Source organism: Bos javanicus, chromosome 12, assembly GCF_032452875.1.
Source record: "Bos javanicus breed banteng chromosome 12, ARS-OSU_banteng_1.0, whole genome shotgun sequence".
NCBI lineage: Eukaryota > Metazoa > Chordata > Mammalia > Artiodactyla > Bovidae > Bos > Bos javanicus.
Genome location: NC_083879.1, coordinates 73,377,983 through 73,395,801, shown reverse-complemented (window position 1 = coordinate 73,395,801; position 17,819 = coordinate 73,377,983). Strand labels below are relative to the sequence as shown.

Here is a 17,819-nt window from a genome sequence, read left to right as displayed (position 1 = left end):
TGGCTGTACATGTGTTCCCCATCCTGAGCCCCCTCCCACCTCCCTCCCCCTTGCAAGGTTAAAGAGAGTCCTCCAGAGAAACTGCAACTGGCTCATCACTTACCACCAGAGCTACTGGGACAATGTGTTTTCAATAATTTTTTGACATTTGTTTCAACCTATGGTTTTGAGATGTTTTAGCTGATTCTTACTGCAATCCTAAACAGACTAGAAAGTGCATGTGTGACTTAGTAGTACTAATAGTCGCTCTGTCGTGTCCAGCTCTTTGTGACCCCATGGACTGCAGCCCATCAGGCTCCTCTGTCCATGGGATTCTCCAGGCAAGGATACTGGAATGCGTTGCCATTCCCTTCTCCAGAGGATCTTCCCGACCCAGGGACTGAACCCATGTCTCTTGCATCTCCTGTACTGCCAGGCTGATTCTTTACCACTAGTGCCACCTGGGAAGCCCATAACCTCTATTATAATGTTATTTAAAAAAAAAAAACAAAAAACTATTCTAGAAAACCTTATCATCCACCATAATTTGCATTTACCTTAGTAATCTCAGACTTTATGTACAGAAAACACACAAGCCATGCAAATGGTTAAGTCTACAATCTGATCACTCAGAATGTGGAATGCATTTTCCCAGATGGTACACAGTGGTCACAATCCCAGGCTGGTGCATTCAACCCTTAATATGACTGGGGAAAATAACAGTAGGCTTTAAACTTTAACCATTACTTATACTATTTTTTTTCTGAGTTTCTCACTCGGTTCTCCTGTCTCAGCTCTGATACCTGCAGAAGGACTGGCTCTGCCCTCTTGGCACAAGAGGAGAGACAGAGAGAGAGCAGGTTCTGATGATGTCAGTCCTTCATCAGAACCAACCAGAATGCTGATGTGGAGGGGAAGGTAACTCTGCCTACCATGAGAACAGTAGCAATAAGTTGCTAACTCATTACATGCATAAAGGGTTTCCCTGGTGGCTCAGACGGTAAAGAATCCACCCACAATGTTGGAGATGGGGGTTCGATCCCTGGGTGGGGAAGATCCCCTGGAGATGGGCATGGTAATTCACTCCAGTATTCTTGCTTGAAAAATCCTATGGACAGTAGAGCCATGAGGTCGCAGAGTCGGACATGACTGAGTGATTAAGCAGACACAGCACACGCACAAAAGAAGGCACTGCAGGGTCTGGAGTTCCTGGGATAAACTCCACTGCCAGCCTCAAATGGAAGCCAATTGTTGGTAGGCTTGAGGTCTGTAAATTAGCAGCTACCGGTTCTTAAAACACCCACAGACTCAAGCCTTGGGTGACTTCCCACAAACTCTTTCAGAGTTTATCTTTTGCAAAGCAGACTTCTACAACCTTGCCTTTTAACAGTTCTGGAGGTCAAAATTTATAAGTAACACCCTCAAGTGAAGTGGTGGTAAAAACCTAGTCAAGGAGGCTATTATTTTTGACAGGTCTAATTTACTGACACCGTTAATAGCTAATTAACACATTAAAGTGCTGAGGCATGAACATATTTGCTCAGAAGTTCTCTGAAGTATAATTTATAGTTAACTTCCTTGGAAAAAATGACAAACATTCCCACTAACAAAAATAGATGGCATAAACTGAAAAAAAAAAACCTAAAGCCTAGCTTAAAATGCTTCCCAGCTGTAGTTCAAGTGGTGCTTTGAAAGGAATATGGGTTAGCAATAAACAGAAATCACCAGCTCGTTCAACCGTGAGCTTTTCAATTAGTAAAATACCATGACTTTAATGAATTCCATTGGAGGAAACCTTCAAGGTGTCCCTTAAAAGTTAAATGTTTTCCACACGCACCTTATTTTCCATTTCCAACTAGCAGAAATAAAAATACCCACTTGGTGGAGACAATCTCCTAGCAGCACTCTTGCTAGTTGTTGATTGCAGGAAGAAAAGGAAAAAAAAAAGAACCTGCTTTTCTTCCGCTAGTAGCTTCGTGTGCTTTTAGCAGATCCTTTGCGAGAAGGATGGTATGAGGGGCAAATACGAACTCTGAATTTCAGCTCCGGTTCCTCTCTTTACCTGCTGTGTATCCTTGACTACATTCCCTAATCTCTCCAAGACTGTTGTTGCATCTGTAAAACCCAGGGAGAACAGCACTTACTTCACAGGGGGAATAATATGAACTAAGTGTCTAGTGAGTAGTAAGAAACACATCAAAGCTTCCTGTCTCTAACACTAAGATTGATTCTCGGCAGACATTAGAGTTGGAATCTTAACATGGCATTACATTCAATCTGTACATTTAGCTTTTTCCTTATAGGGAAAACTGGGATAACAATAATACCTCTTGACAATGAGGAATCAGAGCTTTGACCTCATACAGGAAATTCAGAATAATGACCCCATCCTCTGTGTCCAAGAGACACGTTCTTCCACCTAAGATGAGACAGGGGAGAACTCTAAGCCTTCTCTGTCTCTTGGATTTTTCTGTTTAGGTTAAGGGGAGGATTGGCTTACTCAGGGCTGGGGCCACCACACCCCCTGCTAATGCAGCTTTCTCCCTCCACTTCAAATGCAATATCAAGAAGTCCAAGTACACCATGCTGTGGGCAGGACCTGACTGAGGGCCAGCATCCAGCACATGTAGCTACCCCGAAAATATACTGCAGAGCGTCAACAAGCAAAGGGGCTTGCTCCAGGAAGTTCCACTTGTAACTGGTGGGAACTGACATCTCTACAGGGAAAAATGTAGCTGTGTGGTTGAACTCCCCCCTTCAAATATTATTCTGGGAGATAATGAAAAGTAAATGATCACTTTGGGATAGGCGATGCCCTCTTAAGCCACAAGAAGCTGAACCAGCACCATGAGATGGATACACGGGATTATAGGATATATTTCAATATTTTGTATGAGAAAAGACACCCACATTTAAAAGACAAGCAATGGGCTGAGACTGAAACATATCTAACAAATCAAAGACTGATATCTAGAATCTAAAAAAAAAACACCAAAAACTAATCATTTAAACCAAGAGGAAACAACCGAACCACAGGCATAAGATACAGACAAGCGACTCATAAAAGGAAAAAAAGTGGTCTTTAAGTACATGATAAGATGGTCAAAATCACGGTAATCAGGGAAATGCCAACTAAAAGCATAACATGATAGGTTGCTGCCCATTAAACTGGATGAGAAACTTAGTGGTGAGAATGTGGAGAGAAACAGGTATTCTCATATGCTAGGTGGAATTAATGTGGCAGTATAAACTGACTAATAAAATGAATATTCGACTGCTCTGACAATACTATTTCTCAGTATTTACACTACAGAAACATACATATGCACAAAGAAGCAAACAGAAAGGTTTTCAATAAAGCACTAAAGACAGTGAAAACCTAGGAAGGCTTTACCCAACGTCCAACAGTGGCTAAGTCAGTGAATAAACCAGTTTATTTAACAGTACTCATGCAGTCATTAAAGAGAGTTATTTCCATAGGTACCAACTTGGAAAGCTATGTTATTAACTTGAAAACAAGGCAGAACAAGCGGTGAAGTCATTTATGTTTTGTAAAGTCATTTTCTAGACACAAGAGCACACGTGGAAGGCCATTTTGTGAGCTGAGTTGTAAACAAATGTCACGCCTCTTCTTTAGAGCTGGATGGCTGAAAGCTATGCTCTTCTTCCTCCTCACTACTCCTCTGGCCCCCAAATCTTTCTAAAAAAATATTTATTTATTTATTTGTATATGTGCCTGTATGTGTGTTCAGTGGCTCAGTCATGTCCGACTCTTTGCGACCTCAGGGACTGTAGCCTGCCAAGCTCCTCTGTACGGGGGATTTTTACCAGCAAGAATACTGGAGTGGGTTGCCATTTCCTCCTCCAGGGGATCTTCCCGACCCATGGATTTAACCCATGTCTCTTGCTTGTCCTGCATTGGCAAGCAGATTCTTTACCACTGAGTCACGTGGGAATCCCTTATTTGGCTGCCCTAGGTCTTAGTTGCAACAGGGGGGTTCTAGTTCCCTGACCAGAGATCAAACCCGGGCACCCTGCATAGGGAGCTCAGAGTCTTAGCTCACGGACCACCAGCGAAGTTCCCATGCCCCCAGATCTTGACCATGATGTCTATTCTCACCTCAGACACATGGGGTGAGGGCTTCACTATTCTACACCCAATCATTTTCATGAAGTATTTATTTCTCGATTGCGGCCTCTGTCCCCCAACTGTCCCATAGAAGGAAGTGCACCTGCCTGGCAGCCTCTCAGTGACAAGAGAGTTAAAAGAGAAGAACGAACGTGTTTAGAACAACTGTCAATCCATATTCCTAAATGGAAACCACAGAAAGGAGCCTGCCTGTTCAAACATCTATCTGGATACGTGCTCTGCAGGGCACAGGAAATTCAACAGTCATTCCAGACCATCAATGGCATCCCAGCTACTTATTTTACACACCAGGATGGCAGACCCAGGTGTCACCCATCTAAAACCAGATACCTATTCCTTTCCGCGGGGTTTCCACCAAACACCTCCATTGAGCAAGAGTTTGCTTTTCGTGGCAAGCACCATCTCAGGGGAATTAAATTTTGTCTGTTATTTACTCAGCTACACAAACAAAAACTTGCTGTGCTGTAATAAAAGAAAAAGAAAACACCTCAAATCGAGAACTCATGTAAATGACTGTCTTAAAGTTTCTGCCAGGAACGAAGTGCTGTGAAATCCTGGGAGAAAGGAGCCTATAACTTGAGCAATCAGTGTCACTGTGTGGACAGGTACCATTCCTCTTGAAACTAAAAATAGCCAGTTTTCTTTGTGAACACCTGTTGCTCTACTACAATACCTTATACAGCCCAGCTAACAAGAACAACCTAGAAAACAGTCTCATGAACAACCGGCAGTAGACGTGGACTTAGGAGAGCCACACAGAACTTGTCAGTTTCCCCGCACAAGATTCTGGGTGGCCAGGATTCAGCTACTCTCTGCAGCACAAGCAAGAACTATTTATTTCCCTAAAACTTACAGCAAGAGTTAAAGCCCAGCAGATTCATTTGTAGATACCTAGCGGTTTATTGGAGAAAGAAATGGCAACCCACTCCAGTGTTCTTGCCTGGAGAATCCCAGGGAAGGGGGAGCCTGGTGGACTGCCATCTATGGGGTCGCACAGTTGGACACGACTGAAGCGACTTAGCAGCAGCAGTGGTTTTGTGTGTGTGTGTTTTTGGAGGAGGGGTGCCCCTGCAATGTTTCCTTTCCCCCAGCCCACTTTTAAAACCACGAATGAAATGGCTACAAGGAGTTCAGAACAAGCAAATTTCGCTTTGACGAGTCCGTTTAAATCAGAATCCAGCCCTTCTGGGGAGTGCTGGCTGGAGAGGGCAAGCCCCCTCTCCGTGACTCTCTGCCCCAACAGTTCTCAAAAGAGTGGGGGGTCCCATAACTCAGTCCTCAACTCCTAGGACAGCAGACCTGCTTCCCTCCATCCCAGTCGCCTCAGAGGACCCACCCCACCCAGGTCGGTTCTGCGCGTCCCCTTTCTCCCGCCTCGGGGATCCGGGCTCAGACAGGCGCCCCCTCGGGACAGACGTCCGGGGAAGGCGGGCTACGGGCACCGGGGACTCTTCCCCGGCTCCTCCAGGGACCGAGAGGGAAAGAGCGGCCGGGCTTGGGAAGGAGTCCTGGGCGGGCGGCGGAGAGGGTGGAGGGTCCCGCCGGGGATCTTGAGGCTCAGCTCAGCGGGAGCCCAGCCATGGGCGGAGGAGGGGAGAGAGCGAGGGTCGGGGCCTGGGGGGCTAGGGGATGCAGACCGTCCAGCGCCAGCATGGAAGGAAAGTCCTTGCAGTTGGAGACGCCCGTGGAGTCCGTGACGCACGTCTTCCACAGGTTGGCCCAATAGGTAGCGGTGGTGATGACCGTGCCGTCGATGGTGGACACCTTCCAGTAGTCGGTGGGCAGCGTGGAGGACACCAGCACCCAGCCGGAGATGGAGACCATGAAGGCAATGATCTCCGACGCCGTGCTCGCCATGCCGCCCGCTGCCGCGGCGCTCGCTCTCGCACTCCCCACTTGGCGGCCGCACAGCGACCACCGCGCGCCCTGCCCCGCGGCTCCGCCCCCGTCGCCCCGCCCACCCGCGGCTCCGGCGCTAGGGGCGCGCGCGGACCCGGGACGCGCCCTGGGGGAGCAGAAACGGCTCGCGCGGAACTGCTACCTGGGTTCCCCTCCAGCCTGCTGGCCCAACGCGACCCTGTGCGTCCCTGCGGCTCCACTCCCTGCTCGCCATCTCGGGGCTGAGGCACCGTGGAGAGGGGCTCTCCTATTGAACAAATTGGCAGCCGAATGTGGACGACCTGCTGCATCCACCCTCTTTCCCCTCCCCGGCCCTACCCATTGGCAATAGCTTGGCGTTCAGAGTATCTTGTAAAAGCAGAGCAGGAAAAAAAAAAAAAAAAAGGCTTTTGTGTGCCCGGAAAGGACACGGCCTGCTAACGCAGCCCTTGGCCCGCTGAACTCTAAAGGTTTTCGTGCCACGCTCTTTTGGGTGACCCAGTTCAGCTTGTCAAGGAGCGATCACTGCAGCTCTGGGCTCGAAGTCAGCCTTGCCCTGAACTTCTGCAGTTCCTTTCGGCCCGGCGGCATGCGGAAGGTCACTGCAAGGAGGTGGGTGACACAGGCCTCAATTCAGGACAGCGGTCTGTGCAGAGCCCAGGCTGCAAGGGGACCTCCTTTATGGTCCTGATCGTGACTGTTCCAGTCACAACGCTGGACTGCTGATACCAATGCACTACACGTAGGACATGCATTTAAGACATTTTCCTCTGGGTTCTTTCCAGCTCCCGTTTATGAGTCTCTTCTACAATGGTCTGTATCAGCTTCTCTGCATCTTGTTTTACTTTTTTTTTTTTTTACCAGCTCCACCTTTAGCATCTAACTGAGGGATAAACTCATTCCTTCATTGCTGTCTGAAAGTAAACTTAAAGATCAGGGTGTACTTTTGGCTCCAGAGGTCACACATTTGGGGAAAGATGAGAGAACAAAGACTGGCTTTATTATTTGTCCCTTTAAAGTTCTTGGTGCGAGAGTGCGCTTTTGTGTCCGACTCTTTGCAATCCCATGGATTGTAGGCCAGCCAGTTTCCTCTGTCCATGGGATTTTCCAGGCAGGAATACTGGAGTGGGTTGCATTCCCTCCTCCATGGAATCTTCCTGAAATAGGGATTCTACCTGTGTCTCCTGCATTGGCAGGCAGATTCTGTACCACTGAGCCACCTGGGAAGTCCAAAGTTCTTGGAATGAACCTCTAAATCTGTCCTATAATAAAGCTAGCTGCTAACCCTGTTTCCTGAAGGAAATCAACCCTGAATATTCATTGGAAGGACTGGTGCTGAATTTGAAGCTCCAATACTTGGGCCACCTGATTCTAAGAGCTGACTCATTGGAAAAGACCCTGATGCTGGGAAAGAGTGAGGGCAAATAGAGAAGGGGGTGACAGGATGAAATGGTTGGATGGCATCACTGACTTAATGGACATGAGTTTGAGCAAACTCAGGGAGATAATGAAGGACAGGGAAGCCTGGCATGCTGCAGTTCATGGGGTCACAGAGAGTCAGACACGACTAAGTGACTGAACAATAACAACCCTGTTTCACAATGTTTATGCAGGGACACTTTGGTTCATTGTGAAGAATTTCTCAATTCCCCTTTGTCATAAAAAAAATAATAAACGAATATAAAATGAAATTAGAAGTGATTTGCTGTCTCTGGAGAAGAGAGAGGGTTGAATTATAGAAACATCCGAACAGATTTGGGAGGATCATTGGAGATTGTATGGACACACTCCACACTCAACACAATCATCTTATTTCTAGAGATAATATTCAGTTCATTGCTCTAACCTTCAGAACTTCAGGTTTTAGCGCATGGCAAGGTAAAGGAGATCAGTCCTGGGTGTTCTTTGGAAGGACCGATGCTAAAGCTGAAACTCCAATACTTTGGCCACCTCATGCGAAGAGTTGACTCATTGGAAAAAACTCTGATACTGGGAAGGATTGGGGGCAGGAGGAGAAGGGGACGACAGAGGATGAGATGGCTGGATGGCATCACCGGGTCGATGGACATGAGTTTGGGTGAACTCCGGGAGTTGGTGATGGACAGGGAGGCCTAGCGTGCTGTGATTCATGGGGTTGCAAAGAGTCGGACACGACTGAGTGACTGAACTGACAGCCTTTGAGCAAGTTTTTGTTTCTGTTGAGTCCAAATCTCTCTTTAACATCCATGCAACTGCCATGATTTGCACTGAGAAAACACAAGTTAAGTCCTACTTTTGGGCCCTGCAGGGTATCTTGGGAAGTGTGTGTGTGTGTGTGTGTGTGTGTGCATTTGACCGTTTCACGGCTTGTGTGAATGGGAATACTGGTGAAGACAGTTCACCTGGTGGAATGCAGACGTGATTCCATTACTATGCTCCTCTTGGTCCCAGCTTGTCCTGCTGTCATGTTGGGTTTACTGGGGATCCAGCTTTAAAATAATTTGGGAAGCACGTACCTAACCTCCTCAGTCACCTTTGAGTATTGACAACAAGGTGTCCTCTATTCTTTTGTGTGATTTGCCATTTTAAAATGATTTTATTGTCTGGTTTCTTACCCTCCAGCATATTTACACCATTATTTCTATGTTGTATTTCTTTCTGAATGATCCGCTTCCTTTTAATCCAATTTACTGTTCAGACAACACAAGAAGTCATAATTCAAAACATTCCCTATGGACTTTCCAAAAGTTAAAATGTGCACAGATGTTGGTTTTGTACTTTATTTCCTGGCCTTGTTTGAGTGTCTTTGTTTGCTTGTGATTTCCTTGTGGTAGTTTCTCACTAAAATTGTTGATTCTTTTTTTGCAAGACCCTGACTTACTTTTGACACACAATAAGTCTAGTATTGTGACCTTAAAGACTCATGCAGATCCTAACTTATCAATAAATTGGTTATGAATGCCATCATTTGGAACTAAAGGTACGTGGTTTTACAAAAACAACTGTGAAGAATAATTTGGTGTTTCAGACTAGCCCCCACAGATTTATTTAACAGATAATGTAGTTTTGCGAACTGTACTTAAAATATCCACAAACCTATCATTGCAATATAGCTTTCGGAGGAAACAAATTCTAAATTCTAACTTGGACCTCCAAGGAAGACTCTGCTGCATCACCAGACCGTTTAATCCAGAATCTCTGGGGGTGCCTCTGGTAGTGATTTTTCCAAAACTCATAATGCACAGTCAGGTTGGACATCACAGTTCTGACCAGTTGAGATTCATGTATATAAACAGTCAATTTAGCAAACCGGATGATTTATGTTATAGAGAAAAAGAATATTCCTTTCTTGGTTGAAAACTTTGAAAAAAGAAATACTCTTTTACTATAGAGATCATAACACACAGCTTCAACTTAAAAGGGTTGAAAATACCACAAACAACCCATAAATTATGAACCGTGTGGCAGCTCTATTAGTTCCTTTGCCAGCTGAAACAGACTAGGGTCGTTATGCCTGTGGACTTGACTAATTTTCTTTTACTTTTATCCTTTGTCTGTTCTGTGAGGTTTCACAGCCCCAGACTTCTCTCCGCTGGCATGTACTGCGTATTATCTATGGAGAGTGACTTCTTAGAGCCCACAAGAACCTGACCGAAGGATGAAAAATATTAACTTTCCTTAACACCTAAAGAATATTATGTAGAGAATCAAGTATTTACTTAGAAATGTCTTATATCTATCTTAAGCTTTTCAAAACCAGTTTAGTCAGAAGAAACCACGTCATCTAACATAAGAATGTCCAAAAAAGGAAGACAGATTGAAGAGAGTCTTTTTAAAGGAAGTAATGGATAAATTACCTATTTCACTTTAAGATTCTAGAGTCCCAAATAACCTTTGCAGTTAATCTGAAAACCCGTTTACAGAGTACCTTTCAACCGCTAAATGCTTCCTTAATTTTTTTAGGATTCAGTTTACTGAACTTTTTATGTAACTATTCATAACAAACCATTCTTAATTTCAATTCAAAAGTGAATACAGTTAGAAAGTTACTTCTCCAAATTATTCAAAATAACGTCTTAATTAACATTAACTTGGCCTTTCCAAAAAAAAATAAGCATTGTTTCTTTTCTGATATGAATAGTACTAATTTATAATAAATTTGACATAAAGACATTAAATGGCCTGAAATATATTCTGAGCCTTTCCACATTTGAGAACTAAGCTGCTGAGACTTAACATCGGAAGTTAATTATTTGGCATTATTATGGTTGTTAAGGAAAAATAGAGGATTCCCCCACCCCACACTTGTTCACTGGGAGTGAAACCAGTTTAGCCGACTGAACCAGAGATTTGCAGAAATTCTTTACTTGAGATTCAACTCAGCTGCCAAACAACACAGGTGTGCCTTTTAACAGCTCAAGGATTTTCTAAGCATCAAATCTGGTTTCAGTATACACTAGCTCCTTCTTAGATTCCAATGAGGGGACATGCTGCTCACCAGGTGGGCAGGGACTAAAGTCCTGATAAATGTGGTATTAACTTAAAAAAACAACAACTATTCATTAGCCAAATATTGTTACACTACCTTCAAGAAAACATTAACACCGATACTAAGATAGTAAAATAGCATATCTGTATTCTTTTCCCTTCATTTCCCCTAACACTCTCCGTTTATCTTAATGCTCTATACTAATTCTACAATACTTGTTAGTTACTTAGCGTGAAAGCTACTGCGTGAGAGGAGTAGTTACAGGAACGAATACTCATGCTTATCATTGCATCGTTGACCATATATGTGTCTATACATATAATATTTTTTTGGAAATTATAAGGAAACAGAGGTTTATTTTGACATCTGGTACCCTCTGAGGCTAACTGCATCAGAAGTTAATGCCGTATATCTTAAGAGCTTGTCTTTCATACATTCATTTGAAACACTAATTTCCAATTCTTGTAACCAAACAGGACCCTTCCCCCACATCCTCTGCCATAGTTCCTGTCTAAGGTGTTTGGATAATGGTATTTCATGCATCTTTCCTGAGTTTTTCAGATGGTAAAAACCACCAACCAAATAGAAGGAATTAACTCCACGATAGTCTTGGGCATGTAGCCCTCAGACCTACTGGTACCCAAGGATTGATTAAAATTAGCCACCCTGTTACCTATCTCATAATCAATCAATCAGTCAGAGAACTGTGCACAAGATGACCACTTACTCTGTGACTCTCCCCCTCTCACCTGGCTGTTAAAAATGCTTTGCTGAAACCTCTAAGAAAGTCTGGGGCTTTTTAGGGCGGGAGCCACAGGTCTCCTTGCATTGTCCTGAAGTCAACTTTTGTCTGCTCCCAACTCTGATGTTTCCATGTTGTTTGGCTTCACTGTGCGTTGGGCACATGAACTTGTGCTCAGTGACTTTCTGAGGTATATTAAGACTATCTAGATTCCTCTTGAGCACCTGGAGAGTTTGGGGTGCCAGTGGCTTATAGCTGTCTTGGTGAATACAGCTCCAGTCTGGAAAGACTCTCACTCTGGGATGCTGGGACTTCTAGGACTTGCTGGTCAATGAGCATCTTATGAGTATTAATTCAACCAACCAACCCAGATTGTATGTATATATGTGTTAGTTGCTCAGTTGTGTCCAACTCTTTGCAACCCCTTGGACTGTAGTGCACCAGGCTCTACTGTGCATGGGATTCTCCAGGCAAGAGTACTGGAGTGGGTTGCCAAGCCCTTCTCCAGAGGATCTTCCCAAACCCTGCCTGCAATGCAGCAGACCTGGGTTCAATCTTCCCAATCACACCTGCAGGGTCTCCTTCTTATCTGAGCTACCTGGGAAGCCCATACCCAGGTAGAACAGCAAGTAAATCTGTGTGTCTGGGGCAAATCATTTCATTTTTCTGAGTTGAAGCTTCCTCATTTGAAAAATGAAGTTATTTTGTATGGACTCCAAGACCACTTTGAACTCTAAAAATCTCTGAGCCCATGACTTGTAATGAACACGACCAATCAGACAAAATCAACAAGGAGAGAAAACAGGCAAAGGATTCCCTTGGTGTCCTTGCCCCTTTCTTTTTTACTCACTTCTTGACATTATTCTCCCTCCTTTGCTATATTTGGGCTTCCCAGGTAGCACAGTGGTAAAGAATCCACCTGCCAATGCAGGAGACCCAAGAGATGTGGGTTCAATCCCTAGGTTGGGAAGATCCCCTGGCAGAGGTAATGGCAACCCACTCCAATATTCTTGCCTAGGGAATCCCATGGGCAGAGGAACCTGGTGGACTATAGTTCATGGGGTCGCAAATAGTTGGACTCGACTGAGCACACACACACACACACACACACTCAGTTTGCTATATTTATTTTTTCACAAATTATTAAAAAATTCATTACGGTGACTGCAGAACATTAAACTAAGTGAGGGTCATTTGTGACTGCTCAGGTCAATGCCCATGAAGTTGGTTCCAAATCCTTGCCCTGGGAATTGCTTTAAAAAAAAAAAAAACAACAACTTTTTATTGGAGTATAGTTGTTTTACAATGTCATGTTAGTTTCTGCTGTCCAGCAAAGTGATCAGCTATACATACACATATATCCCCTCTTTTTCAGATTTCCTTCTCAGTTAGGTCACCACAGAGCACTGAGTAGAGTGCCCTGTACAGCAGGTTCTCATTAGCATTCTATTTCATACGTAGTCATGTATATCCTTTGCTATATTTACAGGGTGTGCATGTGTATGGGTGTGTACATGGTGGGTATGAGAAGATGATGTTTGAAAAGTCTCTAAGAATAGGTTTATTTTCAATTCTTTGTTCTCATTGTGTATTAGAAGTATGATAAAGCTCAAAACCAGTGGTTACCATGAACTTATTTAACCCTGTGGGGGGAAGGGATAGTTAGGGACTTTGGTAAGGTCATGTACATACTGCTATATTTAAAATGGGTAATCAACAAAGACCTATCGTATAGCACATGGAGCTCTGCTTAATGTTACATGGCAGCCTAGATTGGAGGGGAGTTTGGGGGAGAATGGATACATGTATATGTATGGCTGAGTCCCTTCACTGTTCACCTGAAACTTCTACAACGTTGTTATTGGCTATACCCCAATGCAAAATGTTTTTGGTGTTAAAAAAAATTAAAATGAAAAAAAAAATTGTGGTTACCAGTGGAAAGGGGGAGAGGAGCAGTAAAGATGCTAGGGAATGGGAATATAGGATGTTGGGTGTAAGATAGGCTCAAGGATGTATTGTACAGAGGAGGAATCTAGAACATATTTTGTAATAACTGTAAATGGAAATTAACCTTTAAGTTGCATAAAAAGTTAACAAGGAAAAAGTGCAGTAAGTAGTTCAATTCACTTATGAAGCGGTGATGTTAGGCCAAGAACAGATGAAGGAGCTGTAAAGGTGTGGGATAAAATTCTTTCTGTGTGGCCTTGGCAGGTCACCCAATCACTCTGTATCTGTTCTTCAATTATAAAATGAGAACAAATAATAGCTTTTTCAAAGTTATTGTGAAGATTAGAGACAATGTACATGAAGGACCTGGAACATGGTAGATATTTTAAAAAATAGGTACTATTTCAGTTCACTCATGCTCTTTCATTTCCCTACCTCTCTTTAAAGTTATAAAGTTGCATTTTCCATAAAGTGGGATTAATCAGAGTTATATTGACATGCAGTAAGCAAAGATGAATAAACTGTATTGCAAATCTTAATAAGAACACAGAAAGACTTTAGTGGGGTGCCAACATGGTAGGGGTTGATGCTGAGAGCGAGGGAGAGAAACCAGGAAGTGAGAGTGAGATTTGTCTTTTTTTGCTGGGGGGAACTGGGAGGGGTGGGGGGTGTGCAAAAGGAAGCAAAACAAACATGAGAAAGAAAACTAGAATAGTTAAATGTAAAAGGGAGTAAACAACTACAAGATAAAATTAAAGTGAAAGTATTAGTCATGTCTGACTCTTTGCGACCCCATGAACTGTAGCCCGTCAGGCTCCTCTATCCATGGGATTCTCCAGGCAATAATCCTGGATTAGGTTGCCATGCCCTCCTCGAGGGAACCTTCCCAACCCAGGGATAGAACCCAGGCTCCCACATTGCAGCAGATTCTTTACCTTCTGAACCACCAGGTAAGCCCAAGAATACTGGAGTGGGTAGCCTATCCCTTCTCCAGGGGATCTTCCCAACCCAGGAATTGAACCAGGGTCTCCTGCATTGCAGGTAGATTCTTTACCAGCTGAGCTAAAATAAAGGTAACAAATACAAAGTGAAAGGAGAACAAACACAAACAGGAAAGGAACAAGAAATCAGGATAAGGGATAAGAAAAAGAGATGGGAAGCCCCAGGGTGGGGATGGGAGGAAAGGGGGACCAGTGTGGATGGGAAGGAGCATGGGAGGGAGTAAGTCAGCATTGAGAACAGAAGATGGGAGACCTGTGTGCAGAAGTGAAGGGTTGTTTTCCCAGCCCTCACCTTTCTATACTCTGCATGTAAGGGGTGGGAAGGGCCTCATTCTAGTGCCTGTTACAGTTGAAGAGGCCTCCCCCTTCCCTGGGCCTCAGAATAGAGCTGGTAAGAAGTTGACCCCAAGCTCTCAGGAGTCCTGTGTTTACCATTTGGCTCACTTCATGGGAAAAATCTGTGGAAGTTTAAAATGAATTCTTTAGGGGTCAGAAATGAAAGTTCTTGCAAAAACATACTCATAAGCAAATAATTGTGAGGATTTTTCCCCCCAGATGTAGACTTTCTCCGATTTTTATCTAATATAAACTTACATGGGTACCTTTCAGGTACCAGGTGCTACATTCTAAACACTGCACTCGTGTTAGTAACAGGCCTATGGAGTAGGTCCTGTTTTCATTCTCATTGTGCAGATGCTGAAGCACAGAGAGATGTAGTAACGGGCTCTGGAAGCTGGTGGAGGCAGTTTCAGCTTAGCCAGTGTAGTTCTTGAGTCTACACTCCTTTGTAGTCAGTCATTTGCCTTCTACTTCTGCTAGGGTGTCCCAGGTGGCACTAGTGGTAAAGAACCAGCCTACCAATGCAGGTGACATAAGAGACTCAGGGTTTGATCCCTGGATTGGGTTGCCATGCCCTTCCCAGGGTTGGGAAGATCCCCGGAGGAGCCCATGGCAACCCACCTGGCAGGCTACAGTTCATAGGGTCACAAAGAGTCCCGACACAACTGAAGTGACTTCATGAGCACGCAAGGCAATGCTTTGTGGTTCATGTATTCAGTTAATATCCACTGAGTAAAAGAACAAATATAAAAAATTAAATAATCCTACATAATCTATATTTATCTTTATTTTTTAGGAGAATGGATTTTATAACCAGAAGTGTTTGAACAGGATACCTAATTTCCTTATTTAATTTTATTACATGACTGTATCTTGTAATAGATCAATTGAAGCTCATTAATATGCTGCTTAACAATGTCCCGGACCACACTAATTCATTATATCACAGTTTATACCTAGGTCTTTTTTCTTAAAATGTTTGTGTGTGTGTAGATGTCTATATGTATTGCATATATAAGTATGTAGATACGTGTATGTATATGTATGTACGTACACACTAAACAGTTCATTAGAGTTTTCCTTGCTATCCTGAATTGGGGGAGTTCTATGGTGTGTGTTATTTACTATGCATGACCTATGCTTCTTATGCTTATTTTCTGGTTGGAAATTTGACCCATATTCACCAACAAAGGGTGCGCCACAATAAAACAAAGGAAAAGTGTCCCATTCAGGTGCTGGAAGGCAAGTTTTTATCTCACTAGGTATTACCATATTGTATCTGGAATGGCTATACCTCATAGCATGCCCACAGCAGTGTGGAATGGTTCTGGTTTTCTCATATCCTCCCCAAACTTATTTTACCTGACTATGTAATTGCTATATTACTGTAATGCCTAATCTCATCTATCTCCAAAGTTCATATTCTTACATTTAAAGGATAGCACAGTCATCCAAGTTTTGAGGACATTCAAAGACAAACACTAAAAATCTCCACACATCACTGTATCCAAAGTTAAGAGAGAAGTCATTATCTGAATATTTTTTTGTTCTCCTTTGGCCTCTTTTTACTGATCATGAGAGGAGAGTAGGGATGTAGGGAGAGAGAAATTTGGACTACTGCACTGAAATGTCAGGGAAACTGGTATATATGTGTGTACGCACGTTTGTGATTGTATCGTACACACAGACAAAGGGTGAAAGGGACAAGGCTAAGACATGAAAGTAAAAGGGAGACAAGAGGAGCATGTAATAACAAAAGAGGATGTTTTCTCTGTAACACACTGGTTGGGACTGAAGGTGATAAGGTAGGAGATGGTGGAGGGATTTTTAATGTAAGTCTGTATGTCTGTGTGGAATGACACGGGAGGCAGGACCAAGGACCAGCTTCTGCTTTGCACTGTTGCTGTGCCGTCTCCATTTATAGACATACAGATATCTGAGCACTGGAGACTTAATGCATCTAAAGAGCAATATTAGTGCTGTTCGTATGTGTCTGGGAAGATGATGAAAGGTTGAACACAATGACTGAATTAAGCATTTGGGTCATGTCAGCATGACCGACTTCTTTGCTTTTTTTCCTTTCGAGTTAAATTATCCAAGTGTTGGAAAAGAAACTTGTAACCACAGTCTCCTCATCACCAAATAGTATGTTTTAATTGCTAGGCATGACAAAAAGACAAGTTTTCTTGTCCATTGATTTTTGCCTTCCATTTCCTTTGCCATATCCTTGAAGGCAACTTCAACTGCCAGGGAACTTGCTGGAGGTGCCTTTAAGGAAGTGATTGAGAAAACAGAGGTGATCAGAGACCATTGAACATCACTGAAACCTGGGAGGAATGACCAGCTAGGGGAATAGTGGCCTGAAAAAAGTGATAGCCAGTTTTGACCTCTGGGGGAATTTGAAGAGACTGGAGGAGCCAGTGTAAGAGGCTGGGATTCGTGGCCCTGAGAAGGTGAAACAGCCTGGAGAGTTCACTCAGGTGTTTTGCTCTCCTTTAAAAAACAGCAGTATTTGTTCATTGAAACAAATTAAAATACATTTGAGTGCCTACTATGCTCTAGGCATCCTTCCATACAATGTAGACACAATGAACCAAACATACAAAATCTCTGCCCTAAAACAGCTGACATTCTACTGGAGGAGACAAATATTACAAGGTGAGAAAAAGGCTTAGTATAGCAGATAATATGTGCTAACGAGAAAAAATAAGCCAGCAGAGAAGGGGAATGTTGTACAAAGTGTGTGTGCATAGTGGGGGTAGGTGGGTTAGGCAGCCAGAGAGGCCCTCCTTAAGAAGATGACTCTTGGGTGAAGAAAGACCGGTAGAAATGAGGGAGTCAGTATTTTTTACGATGACAGAAGTAACCACACCTTAGGGCCTCTTGTTGGACTGTAAGCACATTTGTGTGAATTCAAGGAATGCGCCCTGTCCCCCGTGTGGTTGTAACCCCACACCAGGGCCTGCAGCTCAGACAGCACAGTGCTAAAGAATCCACCTGCCAATGCAGGAGATGCAGGAGACCTGGGTTCGATCCCTGGCTTGGGAAGATCCCCCGGAGAAGAAAATGGCAACCCACTCCAGTATTCTTGCCTGGGAAATCCCATGGGCAGAGGAGCCTGGTAGGCTACAGTCCTTGGGGCCACAAAGAACTGGACACGACTGAGCGACTGAACATGCAGCATGAACCGAAAAGAATGGAATTGTATGCCGATAAGAAGGTAGACGGATAATAGACACACCTCTTTTTGTGGCTCTTTCTGTGGAAATAGCTGTTTTCACAGAAATAGCTATTTCCACAATAGCTGTTTCTGTG

At 43.7% G+C, this 17,819-nt stretch overlaps 1 protein-coding gene across 3 annotated transcripts in view; it reads right to left on the bottom strand.

Annotated features, from left to right (window-relative positions):
* Nucleotides 1-17,819, bottom strand: part of CLDN10 (claudin 10) — a 104,891-nt gene that overhangs the window by 14,445 nt on the left and 72,627 nt on the right. Inside the window, exon 1 of one of the 3 annotated variants that reach the window (XM_061435235.1) lies at nt 6,171-6,489. The exons of 1 other annotated variant lie outside the window; for it this stretch is intronic. In XM_061435235.1, coding sequence (XP_061291219.1) covers nt 6,171-6,318 — 148 coding nt within the window. In that variant the 5' untranslated portion in view covers nt 6,319-6,489. Of the gene's footprint in view, nt 1-5,766; nt 6,048-6,170; nt 6,490-17,819 lie in introns of those variants that run through there. One more of the 3 variants, XM_061435233.1, reaches the window with a different exon arrangement.